This window comes from Triturus cristatus, chromosome 5_1 (genome assembly GCF_964204655.1).
Source record: "Triturus cristatus chromosome 5_1, aTriCri1.1, whole genome shotgun sequence".
In the NCBI taxonomy this organism is placed as follows: domain Eukaryota; kingdom Metazoa; phylum Chordata; class Amphibia; order Caudata; family Salamandridae; genus Triturus; species Triturus cristatus.
The window spans coordinates 274,933,762-274,958,869 of NC_140587.1; the positions used below are offsets into that span (position 1 = coordinate 274,933,762).

Genomic DNA, 25,108 nt, shown 5'->3' on the forward strand with positions numbered 1-25,108 from the left:
GAACGTCAGAGTATTTTCCAGGTGGTTTAGCATCTGACGGACTCTCTGAATGCCAGAGCGGACAAACTAGGCCGAAAATGCCTAGCGGATCACAAATGAAGTCTCCATCCGGTGCAAGGTCTCTTTCAACAGTGGGGAGAGCCTTGGTTAGAACGGTTTGTCACTGATGAGACTGACTGACTGAGTTATTTATTAAGCGCACTTATGCCGAGGCGTCTTGGCGCTGTGATAGAAGGGACGAGGTGGGGCTAGCTTAAGATTTGGTGAACAGCCAGGTCTTCAAGGCCTTTCTGAACGGGATCATGTTAGTTCCCAATCGAAGTGCTGTTGGTAGAGTGTTCCAAAGTTTTGCTGCTTGGAACGAAAAGGCCCTGCCTCCCCATCGCGACCTCTTAAATTTTGAAGGGCAAACTAGGCCCATGGTAGAAGATCTGAGTGTGCGAGAGGGGACATAGGTAGGAAATAAGGATTTCAAGTCATCAGCCCCTCCTCCATGTACAGCCTTATGCACTAGACATAAAGTCTTAAACTGGATCCTGTTACGAACAGGAAGCCAATGGAGTTTCCTCATGTAGGAAGATGTGGGATGATGCTTCGGGAGATCAAGCAGGACTCTAACAGCCGCATTTTGCAAGGATTGAAGCTTAGCAAGCTGACGCTCCCCTATCCCGGCGTACAATGCGTTACAGTAGTCAATACGGGAGAGGACTAGGGCCCCCACTACTGTTTTCCGCAAGGTAAACGGGATAAAAGGGAGGACCTTCCGAAGTATTTTAATCATGAGGAAACAGGCCGAGGTCACCTGATTGACTTGGAACGTCAATGAAAGGTCTTTGTCCATCAGGAAACCCAAGTTCTTTACTTTTGGTGCGGGGACTGGACAGATGCCCGCTTCAGATGGCCACCAAAGATGATTCCAGATGGACGGCTTGTGGCCAAATTCTATCACCTCCGTCTTCTCAGTGTTAAGTTTTAGGAAGTTTAGGCTCATCCAACTCATCACTCTGGATAGACAGGTTTTAAATTTCTCCGCTGTAGCTTCAACATTTTGTGACAAGGACACTACTAGTTGTGTGTCGTCAGCGTAAGAAACCAAGTTTAGCCCATGATCCTTTATTAATTTGGCTAGTGGGGTAACATAAATATTAAACAATGTGGGGGATAATGCTGAACCTTGAGGCACACCACAAGGAAGAGGAAGTTCTTCAGACCGGAGACCATCCCAGTGGATCTGCTGACATCTGGACTCGAGAAAAGATTGGAGGAGCGCCAGAGCAGAGTCCTTTATGCCCAGCTGGATCAGTCTGTCATGTTGAACTACATGATTAACGGTGTCAAACGCCGCCGTTAGGTCCAGTAAGACAAGAGTGGCCCTGCCCCCACTGTCCATGGCTCTACGGATTTCCTCTGTAGCCATAATTAAGGCAGATTCAGTGGAGTGGCGCAGTCTGAAACCGTGTTGTGTGGTGTCCAAGGCACTGCTAGTATCGATGAATTGCATCAGCTCCTGATTGATCACTTTTTCTAAGACTTTGGCGGGCAAAGGTAGACAAGATATAGGGCGATAATGCTTTGTGACCTGGGGGTCAAGTGCAGGCTTCTTAAGAATCGGCCTTATACACGCCTTTTTCCAGGTTGAAGGAAAGACACCTGAGCTAATGATCTCATTTAGCAGGGGAGTCAGAGATGCGCTTATCACCGTAGGGGCCAGGTGATAAATGCGAGGAGGGCAGGGATCTAGAGGAGATCCAGATTTGATTTGGAGTAGTATGTCACTGACCTGTTCCTCACTGAGAGGAGAAAATTGGGACAGGCTGTGGAGTGGTGTAAGGAGCTCCAAAGGCTGACCTATGATATTCCCAGGAGCAGATTGTAGTTCCTGGAGTTCCTTATAGACATCTTGAATCTTGCGTTGAAAGAAAAGGGCAAGATTGTCAATGAATTTTTGGTCAGGACAGAAAGTGGAATCATTGGGACTCCTAGAAAGCAAAGTCACTATTTTGAAGAGTTCCTTCGACGAACTATTAGCCTCTTGAATCTTATTAGTGAAATAAGTGACTTTGGCTTGTTTTATTAAGGACTTGTACGTATCCAGAGTACGATTATACTCCTTCTTTAATGCAGGACTATAATCTGATCTCCAAAGACGTTCCTGCCGTCTACATTTGATTTTAGCAAGTTTCAGTTCTGGTGTGTACCAAGGTGAGGTCACTAGTCGTTTTTTTGGCTGAGTAGATTTCACTGGGGCTAGGTTGTCAATTGCCTTGCTGATCCAGGAATCAAATTTGGTAGCCCCGCCATTGCTGTCTTTAGGGTGAGGGATACCCTCTAGCAAGGCTTGAGCTAGTTCAGTGCCTTGGATGTTGTTCCAAGGGCGAGTGTTGACCAGCCGAGGGCGGGATTTTCGTCCCGTTGTAAGTAGATGGAGGTCCACCTTAAAAAGGATTACTGCGTGGTCCGTCCAAGGGACCCGTTGAATATTTTTAACAGCAATCCTATCGTTATTGGTGAAAATTCCGTCTAAAGTATGGCCTGCCAAGTGGGTGGGTTGAGATATGATTTGGCAGAGTCCATAACCTGCCATGATGTCAACAAGGTTGGAGGAGTCTGAGCTGGTAGAATCTTCTAGGTGAAAATTAAAATCACCTAGGACTGTGAGAGTTGTGGTATCATAGCACGATTCAAGAAAGGTCTGTAGAGATTTTGTGAAAGGGGCTCTTACTCCAGGGGGTCGATAGACCAGTAGACCGGATAGAAGTTCCACATTATTAAGTTTTATAATAAACGACATGGCTTCGGCCTCTAGTAAGGATTCTTGTTTAAAGGAAACTTTGAGGTGGGAGCGATAGATAAGCGCAATACCCCCCCCAACCGATCCTGTCCGGTCTATGTGCGCCAGTGAGTATCCAGGGGGGACCGCAATGTTCCAGTCTGGAGCAGAGGTAACCGATGACCAGGTTTCTGTAAGAAAAATCAAATCAGAACTGGTGGCTGAGATGAGATCCTCCAGTTCGTACTTATGTTTTGCCATTGACCTAGTGTTCAGGAGAATACAGAGCAGCTCCTTACACGATTTTGCGGTATTGGCCGAGCTAACGTTCCGATCACGGGGGACTTTTTGTTCAGAACATTGGATTGGAGGGCTAAAATCGGAGTAATTCAGAGGGGCAGAGATACCATAAGGCGCAAAGAAGGCCGTCTTTAGGCCACACATTGAGCAGCAGTTAGGGCCTATTGTATCATGGTCGAACAAAGGAGTCGGCCGCGGACACTTACCAGTGTTTAGGGCGCGTAGTTCATCCGGCCGGTACCCAAGTCTGATACCGGCCGTACGGCACATGGCGCTGGTCGCGGTCTTGGCGCGGACGGGCGCAGACGGGCTTGCCTTTGGCGCGCCTTCGGCGCGCCGCCGGCGCGCCCGCTGCGCGCGTCCGCTGCACGGTCGCGTCATAGCGTGCTTTATAGTGTGCGACCCGGGAACTAGAGCGCTGACTCACTTCGGGAGGGCTTGCTCCGAAATGGCTACGCGCTGAACTGTAAAAACACACAGATTCCCCTCGTTAAAATATGTTAAAATCACAGTACAAATTCAACAGGAGCAATCAATGTTATTAAAAGTTTAAGATTTTAAGAAGCGGTGGTCTGAGCAACAATCTGAAACAGTCTCTCTCCCCCCTTCGATCAGGTGCGCGGTCGCGTCATAGCGTGCTTTATAGTGAGCGACCCGGGAACTAGAGCGCTGACTCACTTCGGGAGGGCTTGCTCCGAAATGGCTACGCGCTGAACTGTAAAAACACACAGATTCCCCTCGTTAAAATATGTTAAAATCACAGTACAAATTCAACAGGAGCAATCAATGTTATTAAAAGTTTAAGATTTTAAGAAGCGGTGGTCTGAGCAACAATCTGAAACAGTCTCTCTCCCCCCTTCGATCAGGTGCGCGGTCGCGTCATAGCGTGCTTTATAGTGTGCGACCCGGGAACTAGAGCGCTGACTCACTTCGGGAGGGCTTGCTCCGAAATGGCTACGCGCTGAACTGTAAAAACACACAGATTGCCCTCGTTAAAATATGTTAAAATCACAGTACAAATTCAACAGGAGCAATCAATGTTATTAAAAGTTTAAGATTTTAAGAAGCGGTGGTCTGAGCAACAATCTGAAACAGTCTCTCTCCCCCCTTCGATCAGGTGCGCGGTCGCGTCATAGCGTGCTTTATAGTGTGCGACCCGGGAACTAGAGCGCTGACTCACTTCGGGAGGGCTTGCTCCGAAATGGCTACGCGCTGAACTGTAAAAACACACAGATTCCCCTCGTTAAAATATGTTAAAATCACAGTACAAATTCAACAGGAGCAATCAATGTTATTAAAAGTTTAAGATTTTAAGAAGCGGTGGTCTGAGCAACAATCTGAAACAGTCTCTCTCCCCCCTTCGATCAGGTGCGCGGTCGCGTCATAGCGTGCTTTATAGTGTGCGACCCGGGAACTAGAGCGCTGACTCACTTCGGGAGGGCTTGCTCCGAAATGGCTACGCGCTGAACTGTAAAAACACACAGATTCCCCTCGTTAAAATATGTTAAAATCACAGTACAAATTCAACAGGAGCAATCAATGTTATTAAAAGTTTAAGATTTTAAGAAGCGGTGGTCTGAGCAACAATCTGAAACAGTCTCTCTCCCCCCTTCGATCAGGTGCGCGGTCGCGTCATAGCGTGCTTTATAGTGTGCGACCCGGGAACTAGAGCGCTGACTCACTTCGGGAGGGCTTGCTCCGAAATGGCTACGCGCTGAACTGTAAAAACACACAGATTCCCCTCGTTAAAATATGTTAAAATCACAGTACAAATTCAACAGGAGCAATCAATGTTATTAAAAGTTTAAGATTTTAAGAAGCGGTGGTCTGAGCAACAATCTGAAACAGTCTCTCTCCCCCCTTCGATCAGGTGCGCGGTCGCGTCATAGCGTGCTTTATAGTGAGCGACCCGGGAACTAGAGCGCTGACTCACTTCGGGAGGGCTTGCTCCGAAATGGCTACGCGCTGAACTGTAAAAACACACAGATTCCCCTCGTTAAAATATGTTAAAATCACAGTACAAATTCAACAGGAGCAATCAATGTTATTAAAAGTTTAAGATTTTAAGAAGCGGTGGTCTGAGCAACAATCTGAAACAGTCTCTCTCCCCCCTTCGATCAGGTGCGCGGTCGCGTCATAGCGTGCTTTATAGTGTGCGACCCGGGAACTAGAGCGCTGACTCACTTCGGGAGGGCTTGCTCCGAAATGGCTACGCGCTGAACTGTAAAAACACACAGATTGCCCTCGTTAAAATATGTTAAAATCACAGTACAAATTCAACAGGAGCAATCAATGTTATTAAAAGTTTAAGATTTTAAGAAGCGGTGGTCTGAGCAACAATCTGAAACAGTCTCTCTCCCCCCTTCGATCAGGTGCGCGGTCGCGTCATAGCGTGCTTTATAGTGTGCGACCCGGGAACTAGAGCGCTGACTCACTTCGGGAGGGCTTGCTCCGAAATGGCTACGCGCTGAACTGTAAAAACACACAGATTCCCCTCGTTAAAATATGTTAAAATCACAGTACAAATTCAACAGGAGCAATCAATGTTATTAAAAGTTTAAGATTTTAAGAAGCGGTGGTCTGAGCAACAATCTGAAACAGTCTCTCTCCCCCCTTCGATCAGGTGCGCGGTCGCGTCATAGCGTGCTTTATAGTGTGCGACCCGGGAACTAGAGCGCTGACTCACTTCGGGAGGGCTTGCTCCGAAATGGCTACGCGCTGAACTGTAAAAACACACAGATTCCCCTCGTTAAAATATGTTAAAATCACAGTACAAATTCAACAGGAGCAATCAATGTTATTAAAAGTTTAAGATTTTAAGAAGCGGTGGTCTGAGCAACAATCTGAAACAGTCTCTCTCCCCCCTTCGATCAGGTGCGCGGTCGCGTCATAGCGTGCTTTATAGTGTGCGACCCGGGAACTAGAGCGCTGACTCACTTCGGGAGGGCTTGCTCCGAAATGGCTACGCGCTGAACTGTAAAAACACACAGATTCCCCTCGTTAAAATATGTTAAAATCACAGTACAAAATCAACAGGAGCAATCAATGTTATTAAAAGTTTAAGATTTTAAGAAGCGGTGGTCTGAGCAACAATCTGAAACAGTCTCTCTCCCCCCTTCGATCAGGTGGAGACCGCGCAGTGTCAGCAGTTCTGCGCGCTGGAGTTTCCAAGGCGGCCCTTGCTTGATGACACTTATTGTCTCAACTGAAGCTCAGGCCTCCTGTATGCCTTTCCACCCATACCACTCCTGCCTAGAGTTCTCCAGAAGATCAGGAACAACTGGGTCCCATTGGCTCTGGACTGGGCACGGAGAGTCTGGTAGACTGAGCTTTTGAGCATGGCCATTGGTCCTCCGATCAGGCTACCCCTCCTGGAGGATCTTCTGTCGCATCAGCAAGATCGGGTTCTCCAACCAAACCTGTCAACGCTTTGCCTTCTTGCATGGAGATTGAGCTGCGACAGTTGACAGCTTTCGACTTTCCTCCCGAAGGCTGTAATGTTATCTTGGCAGCCAGGCGCACCTACACCAAGACAGTTCACTGTTGCCATTGGGCGGATTGGTGTCCAGAAAGAAACATCGATCTCCTTTCTGCCCTCATTTCTCAGGTTCTTCTTTTCATCCTTTCCCTTGCTCAACAGGGCTCTGCTCTCGACACTCTGAAGGGTTATTGCTCAGCTATTGCAGCTTTACTGCGGTTGCCTGATTAGCCATCCTTCTTCAAACCCCCTTTTGTAAATAGGTTTCTGAAAGGTTTACAACATTTATTTCCACCTTCTTACTTTATTATGCCCCAGTGGGACCTCAATCTTGTCCACACTTTCCTTATGTGTGCTCCCTTTAGACTCCTGCACAATTGTCCACTCAGGCTCCGTACTATCAAGACAGCTTTTCTCATGGCTATAACATCTGCCCGAAGGGGTCAGTGAGTTTCAGGCCTTGTCATCCAAGCCTCCTTATCTGAAAATCAACCCAGACAAACTGGCGCTTTGTATGATAGCGTTCTTTCTCCTGAAAGTAGTCATTCCCTCTCACATGGGCAAATCCATCACTTTGCCTTCTTTTTACGCTCTGCCACATCACTCCAAGGAAGAGGAGTGACTTCACTATCTGGACCCATAAAAAGTGTTGTCCTACTACTTTGACCACACACAAGAGTTCCGGGTGGACGACCAACTCTTTGTAGCGTAAGTCGGAGTGAGGAAAGGCGGGCTGTACAGAAGAGGACCATCTCACGATGGATTGTGCCCCTGTATAAAAATCTGCTACCCCTGAGGGTTTGCGTGCTCATTCCACCAGAGCTAAAGCTGCAACAAATGTGTTAGCTTGCAGAGTTTAAGTCTTGGACATCTTCCAGGTGGTAACATTGGTTTCCCTGCACACGTTTACCAAGTACTACTTTCTGGACAGTCCGAGCCATAGAGATAAGCACATTGCACTTTTGATCCTGCAGGACTTCTTCCTATGAAATTGGTCTGCTGACCCACCTCCTGGGAGGTATTGCTTCAGTATCAATTCTAAGGTAAGGAGTCAGCTAGTACTCTCTATCAGATGCACAAGTTACTTACTTTTGGTAATGCCATATCTGGTAGAGGTTCTCTGTAGCCACAAATTCCTTATGGACCCACCCATCCTCCTTGCTCTGCGAACGGATTTCTAGGGGCAGTGCTTTTCCCTTTCAGGGCCCTAGTTTTCCACACCATTGGTTAGTGTACTTCGTGGCATTGTGCTTCTGGCATGGAAAGTCACGAAAAGTAATTGACGTCAGCGTACAGGCGTGGCACCTATGTGGACCCTGCGCACGTCACTGCCATCGCTGACGACGCCAAGCGGAGCCAATCAGTGCCAGCTACTGGCGTGCAGGGGTACTGCCCAATAAATATTTCCAGATCCAGTCTGACATCTGGGAATACGTCTAGGGTAAGGAATCTGCGGCTAGATAGTTTCTACCAGATAAGGTGTTACCGAAGGTAAGTGACTTGTGCATTGCACACAAAAGATAATGTGTCAGTAAATATTTATCATGTGTGCATCACCAAGTAATGTGTTATTTGTTTTGATTCTAATAAAACCTTTTGTTTCCATCGCACTTCCGAATTGCAACAAAATGTGCTTCAGTTTTGCTTTCCTAACTGCTCAATATGTACATTTCATTTACAGGTATTTACATTTTGTTGTGTTAAAAAAATTACATCCTACAGCCATTCCTTTCAAACTCTCTGTACCCCAGCAATATTGTCACTTAATTCACGTTACTTTTCTTACTGTTACTGCAAAGTAAAAGGAGTTTGTAAACACTAATCTCCATGTTGCAAAATAAGTGGCAATTCGTGAGAAGAACATAGCTTGACGTTTGACGTGTCTTTGAAGTGCAGCAAATGTAATAAGATTAATACAGATCTTAGTAATCTTTTATTGCTTGGACTTTCACAACCCACCAAAAATCGGTTCAGAACCCTCAATTTGGGAAACACTAGTCTAGCGGCAAAAAACTTCTAACTCCACTGGCATGCTAACCAGTCTGGCATGTTCCCTATCCTGTGGAACTCATTGCCAGACAATCCAATATGTACCTAGAATTTGCTAGTTTCAAAACAACCTAAGACATCGCTTTAGTCTTCACTGGGGCACCATATTCCTGCCTGCATGTACACTAACGACCCTTTTTTTCGTCATTCACTTTAGTTTCGATTATCTTTTCCCAGTTATCTAACTCTTCCTTCTCCTTCAGATGTAGTGAGCACTTGATACAGATACTCTAGAAGAAAAAAACTCAAATCACATCTCTTCTATCTTCACTTGGACATCGAATTTCTCTGTGTATGTGCACTGACTTTATCTTCTCTTGAGATTCATTTTAGGTACAATTTTCCTTGTTCTCTCACTCTTTGTGAGAAGTTGGCCTGGTATATGATGTTCACTAGTTAAAGTGACCACCTTGTACCATGCCAAGCAACCCTTATGGTGTGGTTGTAAGTCAACCTTTTTGGACTAGCTGCCCTAGTGGTAGCGTAGGCTAAGCAGTCTTTGAGGCTAAACTCGTTAAAGCGTGTTAAGCAGGCTGTTTTACCAAATGTAACCCCCCTTTATACCAATGAAAGGACACCACACACATATATATTCAAAATATATATGTATTTATTTCTCAAAATATCCCCTAGACTCTTTATGAGCACAGGAGCACAAATCGTTAAACAAGACAATGTGATAATATACAGAAGTTGCACTTTATATGGATGGGCCCTGGTGGCCACTCAAACCATATACTAAAATAGTGGTATAAGTACCACGAACAGGAAAGGAAAAAGGCCTAGGGCCTCTAGAATCGCTGGGCCTACAAGGAGCTAACTTCAGTTAGTGACCAGGAGGTCCACGGGTTGCGCGTGCAGTGAGGAAAGTCACACGCGTGCTCCCATAGGTTTTCAATGTGTTCGTAAAAGTTAGAAAGTTACTGCAGGAAGGGTCTTCTGGGTGGACTACGATCTTAAGATTTGAAACACAGACACTAGAGATGATTCTCTACACTTGGGCACCGGAGTGCCAGCTTTACCTCACCCACAGGAAGCGGGTGCATAGGTCTCGAAGTGCGTCGGGTTTCTTCTATCGATTCAATGGAGCCTGATGACAAAGATGCTGCAGGCGGTCGGTCCAGAAGAGCTGCGTTGGATCCAAGGGTGGATCGGAGTTGTAGAAGACCTGAAAGCAGAGGGGACAGTGTTCACAGTCACTTGCCAGTGACCGGCGAGGCACCAGGTAGGTACCAGGCGATGTCGGGTGCAAACAGGTGGTTAGGTGTAGCTTGTCTCCGCAGCCACGTGGTCCCTGAAGGTCGACGACGTCCAGGAGTCGAGTCACGAGCTGCCCACGCAGGCTCTCGCTGTCGGCGGTGTCGGCGACTCGAAAGAAGCAAACAAGCCTTGGCAAAGGCAGGAGTCGTGGAAGTTCAAGAAAGCTGATTGTTCTGACCAGCAAGGTCAGAGGGGCTGCTCTTTTGGAGAGCAGCTAGGGCCAGTCTGGAGCAACCAGACCAGCGTCGTTGATTTTCAAATAGGTCGCCAAAATGGCCACTAGCCAACGGGCCAGGGACCGGGCAGGCGCGTCGAGATGCAAAGTGCAGAGGGGCCCCACGCAGATCGTGGAGATGCTGGAGGGATCACCTTTGGTGCAGATGCTGCTCGGTGGTTGGGCTTCTCAGGACCCAAAGCACAACTTGGAGGGAGCCTCTGTCGTTGCGCTTGCAGCTTGTCGTCGGTCTTCCAAGATGGCTGGCTCCACGGGTCTCGGTGCCTCCACGGGTTCCTTCTTTGCAGGGACTGTGGATCGGGCTGTGAGAGGTCTGGAGGTCCAGGTCTTGTCGGGCTCTGGGCTCGGGCTCCGGCTGGAGGCGGCAGCAAAGCAGACGTTCAATAGCTGGTTGGTGCTTGCGTTAGCAAGATGGTCACTCCCTGACCATAGGGGAGATTTCCTTCAGTCCTCTGTGCAGCAGAGCGTCGAAGTTCCCGTCTTCTTCTTGTTGTTAAGTTGATTCCAGGATGTCTGAAGTCTTAGGACACAGCTCCTACCTTTAAGCGGATTCTAGGGGCCGGACTACCTGCTAGGTCCCTCCCTAAGGGTGGGACCAGGAAGGGGGGTGGTTACACCCCCAATCCTTTGTCCAGCTCGCCCCAGGTCCGGGGCTGGTGTGCCCCAGGACCGGATTGAACTGGCATATGCACCGAGGCTCCTTGTGAGCCTCAGGCATGTCTGGTTTCTTTCAAGCCCTACCTGACCAATACACAAAATCCTGTCTGGGGTGGTGCTCGCACCTCCCCTGGCAGGAAACCCTTTGTCCACGTCTCCCAAGCTGGAAGGACTCCCAGCAGCAGGAGGGCAGACTTGTGTCTGTGGTGGCAGCATCCATTTTGTGGAGCTGAGGCTATGTCTGATTTTACCCGGGTTTCAGGTACTGTACATGACGTGTCCCTCTAGAAGGGTGGAATGCTAACCCCGTCGCCAGAATTGGCGAGGGGTTAGTATTCCAATTCGTATGACACCTTACTCGACATGTTTTGATAAAGCCAAACCAAAGATAGCATTTAACCGCGAGGTTCATAATGCACTTAAGAGTATATGGTATGACGATATCTGGAAACGGTAGAAGGAAGCTGTTCCGACCACTGCAGACAGGCTCAGCTCATGCCAGAGCACCATCTCACATGGAACCAAGCACTCTGCCTTCAGGATTACTAAGGCCTGCCATAGGAGTGACTTATAGGTTAACATGTGTCCCATTTAAGGTTAGGTATAGGTATACTACACCTAAGTAAGAGGTGGTTACACCAACTTACCCCAGCTGAGTGATCAGCCAGTTGTGTCAAATTTGTTAGGTCAAGCCTGGGGTGGCATAATACATGCTTCAGCCCCTGGCAGGCCTTAGATACACCAATGCCCTGGGTACCTAGTGTAAACTGGTACAGGGGCTCACAGGGTGATCTACTTCCAATTGGTTATGCACCTAGGGTGCATAGTGTTAGTTTAGTAGAGAGAACAGCAGGCTGGGGGTCTGATTGGCAGGCCCACAGCCTCAACATGTCAAAAACCAGTGAAGCAAAAAGCAAAAATGTGGGGTGACCATAGGATAGCAGACCCTACTCTCCTACACTCTTGTTCTCCACTATTCGTTCTGATTCTTCCTTTGTTTTTCCTGCACATTTGAGTCCTTTACTCAACACAACCATGCTGCATCTTAAATTCGTATTGTTTTTCTTGTGATCTTGTTCTTCCCTCCTCTTTAATATCATCTTTTCTTTTGAAAGTCTTGTTTCTTATCTTCTGGCTGCTCCCAGAACGGGACGGTGTCTTCGGGGGGGATCTTCTGTCGATGCAGCGGGGGGACGGTTCTCCACCCGAAGCTGTCCAGTCTCCACCTCCATGCGTGGAGATTGAGCGGCGACAGTTGACAGCTTTCGACCTTCCTTCCAAAGTCTGTAACGTCATCTTGGCAGCCAGGCGTCCCTCCACTAAGACGGTATACGCTTGTAGATGGAACAAATTTGTGGCATGGTGCACAGCAAAGGCTATGGATCCCCTTAATGCCCCCCTTTCAGAGGTTTGCCTCTTAATTCTTACTTTGGCCCAGCTGCGCTCTACTCTGGGCACTCTTAAAGGCTATCTTTCGGCCATTTCGGTCTTTCTTCGCCTTCCTGATCAGCCTTCTCTTTTCAAGTCCCCTATTGTAAACGGATTTCTGAAAGGCATTACTTATCTTTTTTTCATCCTTCTCCTTTTGTAATGCCCCAGTCGGACTTGAATCTTGTACTTACTTATCTAATTTGCGCTCCCTTTGAGCCAATACATAATTGTCCTCTTCGACTTTCTTTAAAGACTGCTTTCCTGCTTGCCATCACCTCTGCTCACAGGGTGAGTGAGCTATAGGCTCTGTCTTCCAAGCCTCCCTTTCTTACTTTTCATATGGACAAAGTGGTCCTTCGCATTAGGCCCTCTCTGCCCAAAGTGGTTATCTCTTTCCACATAGGTCAGACCATCACATTGCCCACCTTCCTTTCGCCTCTGCACCATTCCAGAGAAGAGGAGAAACTCCACCATCTGGACCCAAAACGTGCGCTGTCCTTCTACCTTGACCGCACTAAAGAATTCTGGGTGGACGATCAACTCTTCGTGGGTTATGTGGGTGCCAAGAAAGGTTGGGCCATGCACAAACGTACCATCTCTCGATGGGTTGTCCTATGCATCAGGATCTGTTATTCTTTGGCAAAAAAGAAACCTCCAGTAGGACTGCACGCCCACTCCACCAGGGCGACGGCAGACACTACTGCTTTGGGACGTGGAGTTCCGCTGGTTGATATCTGCCACGCAGCCACGTGGGCATGTACAGGAGGGAGAGGAGAGGCAATACTAGTTGATAACAGGTTGAAAGCAATGTAATGCATATGGATAGGAAAGCAAACAATAGTCGTATTATTGTAGTCTGTGATGGTCTTTAATGCAGGTGCGCTTGGTTTTTGTCTTTGGAAATAGCCAACGTGTTTCGCCCAGACATGGGCTTTCTTCAGGGCAATGAGTGTTGTAGATTGAGTCTTGCCAGAGTAATGAGCATCAATAGAGCCTGGTCGTAGTGAAGCGTCCGAGGAAGGACGTAAGGTGAGAGTGAAGAGGCCTCAGGTCAAGTGACCGCCAGTATGTCCAAATGTTGGAAGAATCCAGGCCAAATGGTGGAGTAAATTGTCAAGGTGTCTTAAATATAAACTACTCGTCTAGTGTATCTTTGCAGTGTTGTGTGAAACGATCTGTCCGGCTGGCATCCACGTCAATAATGCGATGCAGTAGCCACGTGGGCATCCCTGCACACGTTCTCTAGACATTATTGCATGGACAACCAAGTCCGTAAAGAACACTTCTTTGGCCATTCTGTTCTCCAGGACTTTCTGGTGTGAACTTAGTTTGCCGACGCACCACTGGGGTTGGTATTGCTAGGGTATATATTCAAAGGTAAGGAATCTATAACTACAGTCTCTTTCAGATAATCAAGTTACTTACCTTTGGTAACGATGTATCTGTAAAGACATATGTAGTTATAGATTCCTTACCGCCACACCCATCCTCCCCGTTCTGCGAACTGACTTCTAGGTATAGGAACTCCCTTCTAGGGCCATAGTTTTGTGCACCAGTGAGCAGTGTCTTGCATGGCTCTGCGCTTCTGACGTGGAAAGTCATGTCAGGACTGACGTCCGCGTGCAGGGCAGCATCTAAGTAGACACCAAGACGTCATCCCAGCAACCACGACGCCAACGACAGACGCGGAGTCGACCGACGCCACCTACTGAAGCGCAGGGGTGCTGCTACACAAAAAATGTCAGGTTCCAGTCTGGCACCTGGGGGTAATTCTAAGGTAAGGAATCTATACCTACATATGTCTCTATCTGAAAGAGACAGTTATAAATCCCTTACCTTGTGAATTATCCCCAGGCGTCAGACTGGATCTGGAGATTTTTGTCAGCAGTACCCCTGTGCGTCAAAAGGTGGCGTCGGTCGGCTCCGCGTTTGTCGTTGGTGTTGTGGTTGCCGGGATGACATCGCGCAAGCTACTTAGATGCTGCCCTCGCACGCTGGTGTCAGTTCTTTCTTTTTCCACGCCAGCCAGCGCAGATCCGGAGAGAGCGGTACCTCCAGTCACTTTTTGACTGACGTTTTGCCGACTTTTGTCAACACCGTTTTGAGTCTTCGACTCCTGGTGCACATCAGGGATGCCCAGTTTCAAGGCTTGCGGTTGCTGCCGAAAACTGATGTTGCGACGGATCCACACAACGTGTGCCTGTGGTACCTGGAACGCGACCACAACCCAAAGTCTTGTCCCGACTGCCGAGTCATGAATCCGAAGTCATTGCGGGAGCGGTCCTGAAAGCTTCTCGAATCCCGGCAGTCCGCTCCGTGCCGTTCAAGGTCCTGGTCGCAGAGCCAACACCACCACTCGTCTTCGCACTCCTCGGGTAAGTCGAAGCACAAGAAGAAGTCGAAGAAGCAACGTCGCTCTTTGACTTCTCCCTGTCCGTCTGCCAACGTGATGAGAGATGCGGGTGGTGCCCCTCCTGCGGCTCCGCTTACGGAGCCCGAAGGGTCGGCTCCGAGTTTCTCTCCTTTTCCGGGACCCGGAGCGACCCCTGCCCAGCTTCGAAGTGTTTACGAAGCAATGCATGCCATCTTTGGGTAGCCCGACTCCGCTGGCATGCCTTTGAATCCCCGTGGATTCGGCTGAGGGCCCTGGGACTTTGACGCTGGCAGCTTCGGCCCCGGCACCGCAGGGTCCCCTTGGATCCAGGCCTGTATCCGAATCTGCGCCGGTCGACCTCATAAATCATCCACTGGCACGGATTCAACATGCACCACGCCCACAGCCGACACCGGTTGTGTCCCCAGCGGGCGTCGACCCCGGCCTCCACCCCTACGTGGACACGGAGCCGGACCGATGTCGACCGACACCGGATTCGGCGCCGACAGGTACTTTTGTACCCCTGTTCCACCCTGGTTCTTTCAGGCCAGATTGGCAACCAGAGGAGGGTGAGGACTGGGAGGGGTCAGGAGACCCTTTAACTGACCAGTTGAAGTATGATCCGGACTGGAGAGTAGGAGTTGGGGGATGCCAGTGGTCTGGATACCTCCCCAGACCTTGGCTTGTTGTCTCCTCCTACTGTAGCTACGGAGGAGGGAGCTTCTTACGCAGTGGCCGAGGCTCTCAACCTCGATCTACCTACGGTGGCGGTTAGGACTAACCTCCTAACAGAGGTGCTTCAACTGGCAGTGAGCTCTTCGGAGCCCCTGCTGCCATTTAATTAAGCCCTAACTGACATCCTTTTGGGCACCTACTGCAGGCCCAACACGGTCTCCTGTGGATAGGATGATTGCCCGACGCCACCGCCCGCTCCGGGCGACCCCAATTTCCTCTCCAAAACCCCACCCTTAAGAGCTTGGTGGTCCAAGCCTCGACGTCCAAAGGTGCATTCTCTAACGCTCCACCTGATAGGGAATCCAAAAAGCTGGACCATCTTGGGAAGATGTTTTCTTCCTCCAGCTTGGGACTGCTGCCGTTACACCCACTCTGTGTGGGATACGGTAGCGTGTGTGGTGCCCCAGTGCCTGGAGGAGGCCCGGGCCAGGCTCTCCTGTGCCGAGGGGAGCGACGCGGCCAAGTTTACCATACGATGTGGACTGGACAGCGCTGACTCGCAAGGCAGGCCGATTTCAACATCAGTAGCCCTTCGACGCTACACCTGGCTGAGGTCGACTGGTTTTTCCAGGGATGTTCAAGCTACCCTAATGGACATGCCCTTTGATGGCCGTCGCCTGTTTGGCGACAAAGCAGACAACGTGCTAGAGCGCTTCAAGGACTCACGGGCTACGGCCAAGTCCTTGGGCCTCTCCACCACCAGTCTTTTTTTTGCCCCTTTTGTGGCTACGGAAGGGGTGCCCCAACCACATTACACACAGAGCCACAGGCCGGCGCAAGCTGGTCAGCCCCTGCGCGGCCGGGGACGTGAGACCCACCGCTGTGGGTCTGGGTGCCAGTGAGCGGGCCAGTCCACCACCGCCCCCTCTGCAGCAGCCTCCAAATCGTCCTAGTCCTACCTTTCAGGGCCACCAATCGCCAGTGGGCAGCAGGTTTCGCAGTCACCTCCCCCACTGGTGCACCATCACGTCAGACAGGTGGGTTTTGCAGATAGTCCAAAGGGGCTAGCTACTCCCTCCCCTTCGAGACTATCCCCCCGGCCATGCCTTCTCAGTCCCATCGAATGTCGGAGGATCATCTGGCCCTTCTCCAACAGGAAGTTATGGCTCGCTTGGCCAAGGAAGCCATCAAGCGGGTTCCTACCCCAGAAGTAGGTCGTGGTTGCTATTCCCACTACTTTCTGGTGCCTAAGAAGGACAAAGGCCTATCTTAGATCTCAGGAACGTCAACCACTTCCTCCCGAAGGAGAAGTTCAAAATGTTGATGCTAGCTCAGGCTCTGTCTGCCCTCGACCTTGTAGACTGGATGGTAGCGTTGGATTTGCAGGACGATTACTTTCATATCCACGTCCTGCCAGCCTACCAGCGTTACCTGTGGTTCACGGTGGGCCACGAGCACTTTCAGTTTACCATGCTCCCCTTCGGCCTTACCAGCGCCCCTCAAGTATTCACGAAAGTGATGACGGTGGTCGCAGCTTCCTCTATCTCGACGACTGGCTGTTGAAGGCGGGCTCGCCCCAGACAGTTGTCTCCCACCTTCAGACGACGGAAGACCTCCTGCACTTGCTGGGGTTCACTATGAATGTGCCAAAGTCACACCTGACTCCCTCTCAGAAGCTCCTTTTTCATCGGAGAGGTTCTGGACACGACGCAGTTTCGGGTTTATCCTCCCAAGCAGCGAGTCCGGGATATTCGGGCTATGATTCCGATCTTTCAGCCTCTATCCCGGGTTTCGGTCAGAATGACCCAGAGGCTGCTGGGCCTCATGGCCTCCTGCATCCTGCTGGTAGATCATGCCAGGTGGCATATGCGGGCTCTGCAGTGGGACCTGAAGTTCCAGTCGGCATAGCATCAGGGGGGAGGGCACTGCACGTGAATTGCAGTGGTGGCTAACGTACCAGGATTGAGTCAACGGCAGATCCCTCTCCCTTCCCCAACCGGATGCATCACTTCTGGGGTGGGGCGGCCACATGGGAGAGGCGGAGATCAGAGGCCTCTGGTCTCCGGTGGAGTCTGGGCTCCACATCAACCTTCTGGAGCTTCGGGCGATTGTCTTGCACTGAAAGCATTCCTTCCCTCTGTCTGGGGAAGTGCAGGTGTTCACGGACAACACCACCGCCATGTGGTACTGCAACAAACACGGGGGGGGTTTCATGGGGCCCAAGTCAAGAGGCTCTCCCTCTCTGGACATGGATGGAACATCAGGACATATCCCTGGTAGTTCAACACCTGGCAGTTTCATTGAACGCCAGGGCGGACGAACTCAGTCACAGATAAATGATGGATCACGAATGGCGTCTTCACCCGGAGGTGGTGCAAGGTCTCTATCAGCAGTGGGGCGAGCCTTGGTTGGATCTATTCGCCACCGAAGAGAACGCGCAATGTCAGCAATTCTGCGCGTTGATATTTCCAAGGCGTCACTCGCTAGGCGACTCTTTTCGCCGCGAGTGGAGTTGCGGTCTTCTATACGCCTTTCCCCCATACCACTTCTGCCCAGAGCGCTGAAAAAGATCAGGAGCGACTTGGCCCAAGTCATCCTTGTGGCTCCGGATTGGGCACGAAGAATCTGGTATCCCGAGCTGTTACACATGGCCATCGATCCTCTGATCCCACTGCCTCTTCGGGAGGATCTTCTGTCGCAGCAGCGGGGGACGCTCCTCCACCCGAACCTGTCCAGTCTTCACCTCCTTGCGAGGAGATTGAGCAGCGACAATTGACAGCCTTCGACCTTCCTTCTGAAGTCTGTGATGTTATCTTGGCAGCCAGGCGTCCCTCCACGAAGACGGTATACGCCTGCAGATGGAACAAATTTGTGGCATGGTGCGCAGCAAAGGCTTTGGATACCCTTTCTGCCCCTCTTTCTGAGGTTCTCTTCTTCCTCCGGTCTTGGGCCCCACAGGGCTCTTCTCTGGGCACTCTGAAGGGCTACCTCTCAGCTAATTCAGCCGTTTTTAGGCTTCCTGATCATCCTTCTCTTTTCAAGTCCCCTGTTGTAAATCTCTTCCTTAAGGGCATTACTCATTTTTTTCCTCCTGTTCCCTTCGTACTGCCTCAGTGGGACTTGAACTTTGTTCTTTCGTTCCTTTTTAGCCGCTTCATAACTGTCCTCTCAGACTTCTTACTTTAAAGACTGCCTTTCTGGTTGCCATCATCTCTGCTCACAGGGTGAGTCAGTGCCAAGCTCTTTCTTCAAAGCCTCCTTTTCTGGCTGTTCATCCGGACAAGGTCATCCTCAGAACCAGACCTTCTTTCCCACGGTGGTTACTTCTTTCCACATTGATCAAAACATACCTTGTCCCACCCTTTTTCCGCCTCCGCATCTTCTAAGGAGGAAAAGAGGCTCCACTGTCTAGATCCAAAACGTGCGCTTTGCTTTTTTTTTTTGGATCGCACCAAACAATTCCAGGTGGACGACCAGCTCTTTATTTGCCACGTGGGCGTCAAAAAAGGTCATGCCATGCACAAACAGACCATCTCCAGGTGGGTCGTTGTGTGCATCCAAGCTTGCTACTCTTTGGCTAAGGAGGAGCCTCCAGTGGGATTGCGCGCCCATTCCACCAGGGTGACGGCAGCTACCACTGCTTTGGGACAGAGAGTCCCCCTCAATGACATCTGGCAGGCAGCTACGTGGGCATCTCTGCACATGTTCATGAAACTCTACTGCCTGGAGAGCCAAGTCCGGAGAGACTGCTTCTTTGGCCGTTCTGTTCTCCAGGACTTTCTGGTGTGAACTTGGTTCGCAGACCCACCTCCGGGGTTAGTATTGCTGGGGTATCTATTCACAAGGTAAGGAATCTATAACTAATTGTCTCTTTCAGGTGAACAAGTTACTTACCTTCGGTAACGATATATCTTTAAGAGACCTAGATTAGTTTTAGATTCCTTACCTCCCCACCCATCCTCCCCGTTCTGCGAACTGACTTCTAGGGTCAGGGAATCCCTTCCAGGACCCTAGTTTTGTGCACCAGTTGTCAGTGTTTTGCATGGCTCTGCGCTTCTGGCGTGGATTGTCGTGTAAAAGAACTGACGTCAGCGCGCTAGGGCGGCGTCTAAGTAGCTGCCGCGAAGTCATCCCGGCGACCACAACGCCAACGATGAACGTGGAGCCGAACAATGCCACCTTTTGACGCGCACGGGTACTGCTGACGAAAATAAATAAATCTCCAGATCCAGTCTGACGCGTTGGGGTCATACACAAGGTAAGAAATCTATAACTAATCTATGTCTCTTACAGATATATTGTTACCGAAGGTAAGTAACTTGTTCTTTATATTCCATTTGATCTAAAGTTGACTTGGTCCTCCCCGTTCCTCCTGTTGTACGGGGATGTGCCTTTGAGAGTGTGGAAGTTTTCGTTTTCTGCAGAAGTTAAGTCATTACAAGTACAAATTACATAAACTTCTGTAACAATCTTTCTGATGCGTGTGACCACTCTTGCACATAATTTACACCTTTCCATCATGAGATTGGTATTGCTTAGCTTTTTCTGCTCCGACGTTTTATGTCCCTAAAACATTGCAGGTGTGGAAAATAGATAGAACTGATGTCACAGGCACATATCGTCCCTTATATGGCATTCAGCACTTCTGGTAGAGTTGCAAGATAATGATTTTATGCCATTTTTGTCTATGCCTTGCTGGTGAGTGCTATGGATAAATTATCGGATGTAGTCTGGCGTCTGGAAGTGGTTTCAAGTAAGTATTCTGGAAGTACAGTCATATCCATAAGAAAGAAAGTTACCGAAGGCAAGCTATTTGAACTTCTGTGTTATACATGATCCATTTCATAAATGGTGGTGTGTTAATACTGTGGCATGCATTTAAAATGTATAGTAATTGTCTTGTGTATGCTCTTTTTTTTAGTTGCACTAAGAAAAATAGATGCCAGTTATCATCTTTCCATGGATAGATATAATCAGCAACCTGAAATTTTACAAAAGTCACCACAAACTGTAGATCTTCCACCAAAACCACTATTTGTTGACATACCTTTGAAGGTGCAGTCTGGAGAAGTATCTCATAAACCTCAAGTGGGAGAATTGCCCCCAAAACCCGGAGAACTACCCCCAAAACCCCAGCTTGGAGATTTGCCACCCAAACCACTACTTGGGGATTTACCTCCAAAACCACAAGTAAAGGATCTTCCACCAAAACCACAGCTTGGTGAGGTAACATCAAAAACACAAGTAGGAGAAATATCACTGAAGACTCATATGTCAGACTTACATCACAAACCTCAGTCAGCAGACCTTTCTCCAAATAAACCGACTAGTGACTCCATCCAGAGGCAGATATCTGAAGATTCCAGTGATGGAGTGCCTCCTCTTCCAGAGACTCCGGTTCCCCTGCCCAGAAAAATCAATACGGTAGGTATACAGTATAGATTTCAAGCCAACTGACATGATGATCTTAAAGGACTTGTGGTTTTAAGATTAATCTCCAATAAATGTTTGTGTGACTGAAATGACTAAAGGTTTAAGTGAAGTCACAGTTAGGTTTTGATATAATGTAAAAACTAGCATTTAAAAATCAAAATACTCTGAAAGACAGCAGTTTCAGTTTACTGAGCTAGATAACTTGAGCCACCGCCATGACTGCTATTAACCTCATATGTTACATCACTCATGTTAATTGACATCATTGATGATATCATACAGTCAATGCAATACTGTTCTATAGGGTTTGTGGGCTTGAAGTGATTCAAAATACTACACCTGTTTGTTCACCTTAATGGGATTACCCACTTAGACATTACACAGCATGCAATTTTAAGTCAAGAGGTTGACAGGTATACATTTGCTACTGTAAAGACACCTTCTGCCAGGCCCTGTGGACAATACTCTGTAGTTTAGTAAAATACGCATTTACTGGCATACAACGTTCGAGGCATGTCTATGACTAAAGATTGAGATAAACCACCTCAAAGCAAGACACTCTTACATGCTATCATATTCAGTAATATGAAGTTCTGGAAATAAACATATACAACTTATAGTACATATCTATGTCACTGTATTACTGTACTGTACTGTAATTAACATGGAAGTTAATGTATTTTCAAAAGCAGCTTTAGCCTTTCTCACAGCTTTTTTAGAACAGGCATTCATTTTAAGCCACAACCTGCTTTCAAACATACATCTGCAGCCCACATCTGAAAGAAACACGTTAGTTCGATTCCTTACCTTAGAACAGAGGTCTTCAATCTGTGGGGCGCGACCCCCAGGGGGGGCCTGGAGTCCTGGCAAGGGGGTCGCACATTCCCCAGCTTCACTTGGCCCTGCAATTCAAAACGTGTGCTTTCCTTTAGAAAAAAAGACAGCCCTTCAGGGACAATTATTTAGATCATTATCAGCTTCTCTCTGAATGAAATGCAAATGTAAAAATGTAAAGGATGATTGGGAGTAGTTCTGGCTTAATTCTTTTTTTTTTTTAAATCTGTTACTTTATTTAAATCTATTTTCATTGATAAGCTCACACATCAAAGCACCAAGCGAAACAAGTACAGTATACATAAATTGACAACACACAGAATAAAAAGTCAATTACTTTCAATCGAAAAGAACGATTACATAAATTATAAACATCAATAATGAACCAAATTGCTCATCGCAATATCACATTCACATAGAAAAGTGTATGTTCGAGGCATATGAGCTGCAGATTGTACACTTTTGCATAGATCGCCATCTGGTGTTGGGCCCGGATGTTTGCAGTTTGTTTTTCTTCTTGGACAGTCTTTGGAAGTCACGAGTTCGGTGACTCCTCCTTCAGTCCGTACTGCGCATGGGCTTCGGCTCCATCCTCAGATTGTTTTTTTCCGCCATCGGGCTCGGATGTGATACTTCGTGCTCCGGCTTCGAACTTCTCCAGTTCCAGCCTCGACGGAAAATCCTCGTCCATCGAGATTCTTCATCAATCATCTTCTCATCTCTCTTAGAGGCACTTTCTCGATTCCACACATAGGCACCGGCCTTCGGGCCCTCCTCGACTCCGGTCTCGGCCGATGGAAAGGACTCCATTCAAAAAGTGCCCAAAATGTGGGTCTAAATTTCCCCACACCGACCTCCATCAGGTGTGTAACCTTTGCCTCTCTCCAGAACACGAGGCCCAAGATTGCCCCGCCTGCAAGTCTTTTCGATCGAAAAAGACTATCCGGGATCGAAGAGCTCGACGCACCATGGCGCACTCATCGACCTCGGCTCCACCGGACATCTTCGGAGACGACACCGGAGCTTCGGGGCAACAACACACCGAGCAGGAGGAAGATGTCGTCAGCGCTTCCGAGGCCGACGACTCCGACCTGGAGGACATCACACCGGCGCAGAGGGTCGTGAGTACTCTACCCCCTCCCACCCCCGCGCCCATGTCGAAAGAGACTCCGGTTACACCTTCGCCTCCGGGCCTAGGGAAAACCAAACATACAGCTTCTATCACCCAACCTTCGGGCCCGGTGTCGAAGCATCACAAGTCTCACGGCGGCTCGGGCTCGAGCCAGCCTACTCCTGGTGCCGAAAAACACCGTTCGGCACCGAAGAAAGCGACACCAAGTTCGGATCCAAAGCCACCGGTGCCGAAGCCTGGACTCTCGGTGCCGACAAAAGACAAGCATAAATCCCTCGGCACCGACGCTTCCGTGCCGAAGCCTGCCTCGGCACCGAAAAACCCGGAGGTTCCAAAAAAGCATGGCGCAGAGAAACCATCCAAGTCTTCGGCTCCGAAAACATCGGCGCCAGCAGACGATTCGGTGCCTGCGGAACTATTTGCACCTGATCCTTCTCAAAAAACCTTAACAAAGGATCCAAAGACTGGGCTTTTGATTTTGTCTATCAAGGAAAGACATCTTGACAAACCAGCTCCTCCTCCACCGCCAAAACGGAAGGACTCATCTCCTTTCAGAGTGCCCTCCCCACCACCTCCTCCATCTCCTCCACCTCCTCTACCTCCCAGGTCTCCACCACCCTTACCTCATCACTCCCCAACCCCGTCTCCAGAACCTGATTACGGGGATCCAGATTATGATCCAGCAGACGCCCCGCTGGACCCCACACCCCCAGGGACCCCAGACCCATGGGAGGATTACCAAAACCCTGACATACCAGATGTGCCTCAGGATGACATCTATCCATCCAGGCCATCTCCTCCGGAGGACTCACTAGGGTTTCACCACTTAGTGCAGCGGGCAGCACACTATCATGGGGCAGAATTACATAGCGAACCAGTTGAGGACGATTTCTTACTGGATACGTTTGATATTCAGGATAAATCCACAGCCATCTTGCCCATGCTTAAGGGTGTTGTGGTAAATATTTCGTTACCGGTACTATTTTTTATGCGGTAAAGTCTTAGTAAGAATAACTCAGTAAAAATAAGAGGCAGAATCCGTGGTATTAGAGGTTTTAAAAGGCTTTATTCCTATATAAAGGAATACAATTCGAATTGTGGGCCTTCTATTCCATCACCACGAAAGTTCAGGAAGGAAGGGACATATATTATTGACAGATAGGCAGTTTTATAGAAAATACATTACAGTGAAACAGATGCAAGAGGCGTGACAGCTGATAATTCAGATAAACTGTACATACGAAACTAATAGAGGCGTAAACATGGGTGTAACTAAAATACGTCATTAAACATGATGTCATAAGTGGGTGGATCCATAAAAGAATCCTGCAATGTCAGCAGAAATATTCGGCAGAGATGCGCGCGCAGCCGCATGACGTGTGATTGACGTGCAACTAGAGGGTGAAGGGGACTTGACATTTAGCCCTACATGTGGAGACAGAAGTCTGGGGTTATGTCAACCTAATCCCAAATCATATCTAATATCCTATGTTTAAAGAACTGTGTTATCCAAAAGGAAAGGTCTCTAGGATAGAATCTATTCTATACTGACTGTTAGTGCGTGTACAAGCGTCTAAGTGTCTACATGAGATGCGAGGGGGTAGGAATATTCCATGGTAACGGGGCTATGAATTACTTGCATGAGGACAGCGAGGCCTGGCCCCTTTGCACGGTAGCTGGAGGAATGTTTACCTAAACTACTAGACAGGAATGCATCGGATGAGGAGGGAGGAGATAATCTTGAAGGTGAAATACAGTTTTTGGCAGGCGATAGGCTGGATCAGACACTGTTAGCCGCGCAGGGAGTAGGACAAAGTTCATGGATACAGATGCAGGCTCAGACTGGAGCTTTCAGAGGCAGAAGGCAGGAAAAGGCTTGATGACAGAATTCAGGGCCTACTCGCCTGAATCTGTAAAATGTGGAAAGTGAACCACATAAAGTCGGTGGCCTTTCATACTTAGGAATGGAATATCTGACCCATTCATGGCGGATCTGAAAGAGGACATGTTGACGGTGGACGCACATATATTTGCGTCTTCAAAACTGGAGCAGGAGGGAACATACATGTACTTATAGCATGTACATGGAGCCGTTGGGGTCTACGATAGGGGACATAACTGATCACAAAATTCATATTTCCTCAGTGTTACCAAACCAGCAGAGGTGTTCAAGGACCCAGTCAGAGCCAGGGTCTAATACCCCAGAATAGAAAAAAAGTACAAGGCAGCCCCCACAGATCCTGCATACATTAAAGGACCTGCTCCTTTAGATTCACTAGTTGTGTCCACAGCTAGGAAGCGGTCCAACTCCCAGTCATCAGGTGAGGCTCCACCACCAGATAAGGAGTCAAAACTCTTAGATGCGTCTGGTAAACGCACTGCCTCGCAAGCCGCAATGCGCGTTATGACAGGGCGCACTACGATGAGCTAGAGGCTCTCATGCAACACCTCCCAGAGAAACACAAACGTAGAGCTCATGA

General features: G+C 48.7%; 1 protein-coding gene across 4 annotated transcripts in view; it reads left to right on the forward strand.

Annotated features, from left to right (window-relative positions):
- The window catches only part of ASAP1 (ArfGAP with SH3 domain, ankyrin repeat and PH domain 1), a 1,875,051-nt gene that overhangs the window by 1,739,702 nt on the left and 110,241 nt on the right, over positions 1 to 25,108 (forward strand). For all 4 annotated transcript variants that reach the window (XM_085604920.1, XM_085604922.1, XM_085604921.1 and 1 more), the window contains one exon: positions 20,151 to 20,653. In XM_085604920.1, the coding sequence (XP_085461046.1) occupies positions 20,151 to 20,653 (503 nt within the window). The remainder of the gene's footprint in view (positions 1 to 20,150; positions 20,654 to 25,108) is intronic.